The sequence below is a fragment of the Myzus persicae genome, unplaced genomic scaffold (assembly GCF_001856785.1).
Source record: "Myzus persicae strain clone G006 unplaced genomic scaffold, MPER_G0061.0, whole genome shotgun sequence".
Taxonomy (NCBI): Eukaryota; Metazoa; Arthropoda; class Insecta; order Hemiptera; family Aphididae; genus Myzus; species Myzus persicae.
Genome location: NW_019101119.1, coordinates 3,632 through 11,313, shown reverse-complemented (window position 1 = coordinate 11,313; position 7,682 = coordinate 3,632). Strand labels below are relative to the sequence as shown.

The 7,682-nt window shown below is 27.5% G+C and overlaps 2 protein-coding genes across 2 annotated transcripts; one reads left to right on the top strand and one right to left on the bottom strand.

Annotated features, from left to right (window-relative positions):
* Nucleotides 1-850: 850 nt before the first annotated feature.
* LOC111027772 lies at nt 851-3,212 on the bottom strand. The gene is made up of 6 exons (XM_022306188.1): nt 3,064-3,212; nt 1,984-2,138; nt 1,570-1,855; nt 1,314-1,462; nt 922-1,175; nt 851-868 (listed from the first exon to the last, which is right to left on the bottom strand). The coding sequence occupies exons 1-6, from the start codon at nt 3,210-3,212 to the stop codon at nt 851-853; spliced, it is 1,011 nt and encodes a 336-aa protein (XP_022161880.1).
* Nucleotides 3,213-5,191: 1,979 nt separating this feature from the next.
* Nucleotides 5,192-6,402, top strand: LOC111027770. The gene is made up of 4 exons (XM_022306187.1): nt 5,192-5,197; nt 5,272-5,511; nt 5,609-5,774; nt 5,852-6,402. The coding sequence occupies exons 1-4, from the start codon at nt 5,192-5,194 to the stop codon at nt 6,400-6,402; spliced, it is 963 nt and encodes a 320-aa protein (XP_022161879.1).
* The last annotated feature ends 1,280 nt before the right edge of the window (nt 6,403-7,682 follow it).

Sequence of the window (7,682 nt, the reverse complement as noted above, 5' to 3'; positions counted from 1 at the left end):
TATTATATTGGAAGTTTAATTACCAATTCTATAACTATTACTATTTGAATGTGACAATTTAATATAATAAAGAAAAGATTTCTTATTGTTAGTTAGTTTGTTTTTCTTTTTTTTTTATACTTCAATGCATGATGTTTCGTGGATGATACAGGAACTTAAGTAGTCCTTAAAAAGTGAAATTTAAATAAAATTCAAAAAAAGTATTTTTTAGATGATCATTAATCTTATTTACATCTAAAAATAATTTTTTCAACCGAAAGTTTCACCATAAAAATTAAGTCATGCAGTGTAGGGTTAAGTGTACCCACTTAAAAATTTAGCTAATATAATATTAACATTAAAAATTTCAAACTATAAAAAATATTCTATTATATTCAATAATTTACTGACTGTTTATGGAAGTTTCACTATACCATGGAATTCTAAACATTTTAAGAATTCAAAAAACATTGTTAGCAAACAAAACCTAAATAATAATATATTTAAAATATAACTAGATATTCACGAGGTACGTACCTATTTTGTTAGTTAATAGTTAATAATATTTAAATTTTTTACTAATAGACAAACATACAAAATATAAATATTATAATTATAATATACTGGTAAGATAATCAACCTTATTATAAATAAACTACTTTACTATAATATATTATAATTAAGGAGAGGAATAGGTACAAAATGCATATATAATAATATGTGTTAAGTTTAAGATAATTATTACATTATAATATAAATTATCAATATAATATATTATGTTCAACTAATTATTTACACTTGAGAATTTTTTTTTTTATAATTTTTTTCAAATAATCTATTTGTCCTAACTAGTAATTGGTCTTCTAGGTGTTCAGGTGTTATATTGCATCTATACAGCGATAATATAAATTTTAAGCCTGAAAAAAGGCGCTCAACGCTAACCTGGGTTGCCGGAACAGAAAAAACTATTTGTGCCAGCTGATAAATTTCTGGGTATTTTGTCTTCATTGTCTTCCAGTACTCTAGAATATTTGTCTTGTGGCTTAATCTCTTTTTATCTAATTTGTATGTTTTTAATAAAGTTTCCATTTTTGTTGAAAGTGAATTTTGAGAATTTTGTTGGCTTGAAGTTGAACTTGAAATTGAACTGCACTGGTTATCACTTTCTTTCTGTTTCAGAAAATCTTCAAGTATATCTGTATCATAATTATTTGTCAAATTTTCATCAATACTATTTTCATTTTCTGTATTATCATTGTTAGAATCAACTTGAATCATTTCTAGTTCTTTTATGTGAAACCAAATATTTATTAAATGTGTAATAGCAATATTACATTGATATTCTGTCAATGTTATGTTGAATCGGGGGTCTAAGAAAATTGCTGCTAGAAGAACTTGGTTGTTCATAATATTTAGTTCCCTAGATCTCAAACACTGTACCAACTTATTAGAAAATGTATGGTTCAAGGATTCTGTTTCGATTCTACAAGTAATCCAAGCTCCATAAAAATCAGTAAGAGTCAATTGCTCATATTGCAATATTTTAGTACAAATTTTTGGGGGTAAAAGAGTTGTAAATAATATGTCTACTTGTTGCCATTCTCAACTTTTCTCAGTTCAGGGTCATTTGCTGCCATATTTTGGATAAATGATTTTAGATGTTGTAATCTCTCTAGCATGTCAAATGTCGAGTGCCAACGTGTTAGGCATTCCAAAATTGGCAATTTTAATTGCTCCTTTTTGATCAAATAAATATAAGTTTGGTTGCGCAACTTTCTAACTAGTATGCGAACTTTGCTTAATAGTTTATCTATACTGTTGTGCTTCAAGGTATCAAGAACAGCTAATTGTAAGGTGTGAGCTACACAGCGAATACCTATAACAAAAATAGACAAAGTTTTGGTGTCAACACTCATATTATGTGAAGTAGGTAAGTTACTATTAAATTGTATTTATATCAGTTTCTTATAGTACATTTGTAAAAATATAATTTAATAAACGTACCATTAAAAATTGAACACTCGCCAAGGTTTTCTAACTCAATTATATTTAATACATGTTCTGTGTTTTCATACTCTTTATCAATGCATTCACTATCTTCGTTGAGCAAATTAGCTATTTGTTCATCATCCAATATTGTTACTGTAGCAGCTTCAGTACTAAATGAACAGGAGTTTTAATAAATTAGTAGTTTCTAAAAATATAATTTATATTATTTCCATTACAAAGGGTAGGTTGTGTGTACCTGACGTAATTTATTCAATCAGGTAATAAGGTAAAAAATATTTATATGGTTACGATTGTTTTAATCATAGCTTAAATATACAAGGTTATTGCACATAGCCAAATTGTTATCAAATAAAAATAAAATGGCAGCGTAAGGGTACGGTCCATATCATAGCATATAATATCATAATATAGCCAGTATACGTCGTCTCCTTACGCTGCCATTTTAATTCCTTAACGTGATAAAATGATATAGTGGGGGTACTATTGCAATAACCTTGTATATTTAAGCCATGGTTTTAATGTTGAAAATTACCTAACTTTTTCAGAAATTACAAAAAGAAAATACAATTTTCTCATTTAGGTAATAAAGTCATAACATTACCTTTATATATTTTACACTTTGCATGTATTACAAATTTTCCTATAATTTTACTTTACCTACATATATTATGTATAATTTATATTATTTAATTTATTTTACTGTGATAGAAAAATACCATGATAGGTAGGTAATAAAGATCCAAATTAGCAAGAATTTATAGAGATAACTGATAACAAATGGTGTACCTATTGAAATTACTTTTTTAGAAGATAAAATCTAACTTAAGATATATGTTTAAGAATAGATACAATATTTTTCACAAAAATGATTACCTAAATATATTATAATAATATATAATACTGGGATGCACTAAAAAATAAATACACCTATGCACAATATTTTTTTTTAAATACTATAGTAATATTCCAGTGTACCTATTAATGTTATTATAGTATATAATGGTATTTTGGTACGATGGTAATGATGGTATGAAACAATGAAACGTATAATTATAAATTGAAAAAATGTCTTACCTATCACTACTATCATAAGATTCTGAACATTCTGAACTGACATCAGCTGTATCTTCAATACTATCATTGTTTAACTCATTATTCAATTTTGTTGTAGCTGCAACCGTTGCTGACATTTCTTCTTCGACCAAGTTTATTACTTTTAACATGTTTGTACCATTGTCTGAAGTGATCGTATACAATTGTTTTTGTTCAATTTTGAATTTTTTGAGAATATTAAGAATTGTTTCTTTTAAATATGTTCCTGCAATGAGTTCAACAATTATTTTCACTTAAACTGTAAAAGTGTAAAGTACCTATTGGCTGCTATAATATAAACTGAAATCAATTAAATAAAAGACTTAAGAAAACCACACAACTCACAATATTATTGTATGGGATTCTGTCAGTTCTACTAATCCTAAAGTCCTGAGCTTAATACAATCATCAACTATATATTGCATATTTATACCTAAAAAAGCTCTATTTAGTCTAGTAACACCATCGAGTTTGAGTGAAATGAGTTTAGACCGAACTTCATTAGCTATTTCATCTTGTATGAGAAGCGACTCTGCATGAACATGTTTCCTAGGAGGTAAAAATGTAAAATATATGATTATTGATTACCTATTTATTTTGCCAACATAATTAAAAAAATTTCACTATTCATACTTAATTGAGTAAGAGTTGATTGTAAATTTTTTCTCCTGAAGTCCATTTAAAACAGGATCCAGTATTTTACGAAAGCTAGTATCGTTTAACATGGTGAACGGACGTCCATTGACTGTTACAAGATCAATACACGCATCTAATATTATCTTTTTATTGAGTGGTACATTAACTTTGGGTACTAAAAAGTTGAATAGCTTAACTTGTGATTCTTTTTTTGTAACTTTTTTAGAACAATTATTTTTTTCCAATTCTTTCGACATATATTCTTCATGCAATTCATCATGGTGGGAAGCAAGATGACGTTTTAGATTCGTGCCATGTTTTCCCTATTATAATATATAAAAAAAAACAATATAAAAAATATACTAGAATACCTAATACATATAATATTCGTTGTAAGTAGGTTCCTAAATGTAAGTAGCTAAACTCAGTTGTAAAAAAAAATGTTGTATATACTATATTATAGCTACCTAAGATACCTAGGTACTAATCACTTAGTACCTACATCAATTTATTTTATGTTACATTTATTATAATTTAGTAGTAATTTTGTAGGTAGGTACTAACTTTTATTTTGCACGCCGATTCGTTTAAACTTTTATTGAATATAAAATAAGAATGAATTGTGGACACTCTTGGGCGACCCATATTTCAATTTATACTCTATACTTTATAGTTTTACACCTTATAAAAATATAAATTTTAGTTTTTAACAATAAACATTAATTAAACGGTAACGGTAACGGGAGAACCATTCAGTAGACGGAAATCAGTCGTAGTGTCGTACAGAGCATAGAGTAAAGAGTAAACATTATGCGTAGCTATTTTTAGCGGTATTAATTATTATTAACGACGCCGACGACGATGTCAATAACACAGCTGTGTTATTGATAATATATTAATATCATATTATTTGCGTTGGTAATATAATAATTGTTTGTAAAAATAGTATTAGTTTATTTTCATGATAGATAGAGGGAGTATCTTTATCAGACGTGTAATAACAAATAACAATAAGTGTATATTTATGTTCGCACTATAAAATATCTATTGGATTTTAGAACCGGAAATCAGCGAAAAAAACCGTAAAAACCTCTACATCAAAATAAAGGTTTTGGTTTCGGTTTCGGTTACTAAAAAAATATATTTAAGGGTTCCGCTCCGGTTTCGGTCACAAGTTTTTCAAAAGGTTTCGGTCTTTAACCGGTCAATTTCGGTCCCAAGTTTTTCAAAAGGTTTTGGTCTTTAACCGGTCAATTTCGGTACGGTTCCAGTCCCTGATTTATAGACATTCTTGCTACTACTCTAAATTTAAAAATTGTTTTTGAAATAAAAGAATCAATATATTTCGGTATTAGTATTGATTCGACGCCCGACATAGTCCACATCGATCAGTTAACGATCATTATTCGTTACACCACCATTGGTCAAGGTAAAGTCGTAGAGAGATTTCTTGGCTTTATTCCTATTGAACAGCATGATGGTAAATATCTTTTTAATGTATTGACTAAATTGCTTAACGATAACAATATTGACATATCAAATTTCCGTTCTCAGTCTTACGACAATGCGAGTAATATGAGTGGAATATACTCAGAAGTTCAAGCTCTTTTTCGTGAAGTAAATAAATTGGCCGAGTGGGTTCCCTGTGCTGCACATAGTTTAAACTTGGTAGGATCTGTTACTGTTGAATGTTGTACTGAAGCCATTAAATTTTTTAGTGTGGTTCAGTCAATTTATACGTTTTTGGAAGCATCACCTCAAAGATGGTCTATAATGTTAAAAAAATATGAAGGAGTCTGTTTTTTTAGTTAAAAGTCTGTCTGAAACAAAATGGTCCGCGCGTAGTGATGCAACGAAGGCATTATCACTTAATTATGAAGAAATCCGTCAGGCTTTGATTGATATTTCATTATCAGAAAGACAACCTCTTAATGCTGTTAATGAAGCTAAGTCACTTGTTAAAAAACTCAATCGTCTTGAAACTGTTCTAATGTCTAATATTTGGAATGACATTTTACAACAAATTAATTTTGTACACAAATCGTTACAAACACCCGGTATTGAGATTTGTACTGTCGTTAACCTCTGTAACAGTCTTATATTATGTTTTAAAAAAATGAGAATTTTAATTTAGATTTATTTGAAGAAAAAGCAAGAACAAGAGTTTCTGGTTTGTCTGATTATTCGGAAATAGAATCTAGAAAACGTAAACATAAAGTCTCGATAAATGATGGCAATGCAATTGATGCTGTTGATCAAATGAGTGCTATACATAAATTCAAAACTCAAACATTTTATGTAATAATTGATAAATTGATTGTTGAAATGGAAAAACGAAAAAAAGCTTGTTTAAAATTAGACGAAAGATTTAATTTTTTAACTAACGAGAGTTTAAAAGATGAAGAAATAAAAATAAATGCAAATAATTTAGTTGAAGCCTATAAAACCGATTTAGCTTCTTCATTTGTTAATGAGTTTTTGATTTTTAAGAGCTTTCGAGAAACTGGGATGTCTCTTAATGAAATGCTAATTAAACAAATAAATACCAAAATGGTAACAAGTTTCCCAAATGTAAATATTGCTTTTAGGATATATTTATCAATTTTTGGGACTTCGTGCGAAGGTGAAAGATCATTTTCAATTTTAAAGAGAGTTAAGAACTGGCAGCGGTCAACTATTGGATAAGATAAATTATCATCATTATCGGTACTTGCAATTGAACACGAATTACTCCAAGACATCGATACCGAAAAAGTTATAGAATCATTTGCAAACAAAAAATATCGTAAAAAACATTTGTAACTATAAATTTATATTAAGAGATATTCTACATAATACTGTTATTTTTAATTTGTTACAATAAATTATCTTTTGTTTTATATTTAAATACAAAGAACAAAATGAAAAATGGTATAAAATAAGTTGTTTTGTATGGTTCCTGCAGTTTAATTTTAAATAATATATTTTGAGTAAAATAAAATGTATTTTTAGATGTGTTGAAATTGTCATAAGATAAAGTTATGATTATAAAGTTAATATTTGATTTTCAGGTTGTAAATATTTTTGATTTTAAAGGCTTAAAACACTGCGAAAAACACTACCTCTCCCAAAAATTAGGTTTCTTAATCATTTAAATACTGAACACTACAGAACCGTATTAGCACATGATGGGTAATAAAGAACTGTGCCTAGGACTTACGATAGTGTTAATCCGGATCTGATTATGGATGTTTTTGACACGCGTTTAGAACTATCTTATACTTTAGTAACAAAAAAATATATAACTCTTAAATCAACTAAATTAAAATAAAAGGGGGGTTGTTCCATTACACCATTACAGTTTTCATATTTTTATAATTATAATATTACACATAGTATTATATTATATATTATTAATATATTATATCATAGATGCGCGTGTCATCTTTTATCCATTCTGTTATATCACGGAGTAAAGCTATATATACAGGGTGTTCCAAATTTCATGTGACAGCAGATTTCAGCATGTTCTACTCAAATTAGGAAAAAATGACCTATGTGAAAACTTATTTGAATCACATACTCTAAACTAATTTGATATTAATTTTTTTTTTTATTAGTTAAAAGGGGGGGATTTTAGGGGTAACTTTTAAAATTCAAATGGGAATCTATATTTTTGAAATATGATTGATATAGGATTTTTTTTTTAATGAATTTTGACGTATCATTCATAATTATTGGTTGATAATTAAAGAAGCTATTTACATTCGAATTTTGTATTTAATTTGTAAAAATGCCATCAATGAATAATAATAATAATATACTTTGTGCTTCTGTTATACGCCTTGAAGTACCTACAACCTTTATAATCTGTACGCTATCTAACTACCAATTTACTAGTAATAAAAATTATTTGTTATCTTAATTTCATTGTATATTACATAGGTCAAGTCACATGATTCTATTGATAATAATAAAAAAAAAAA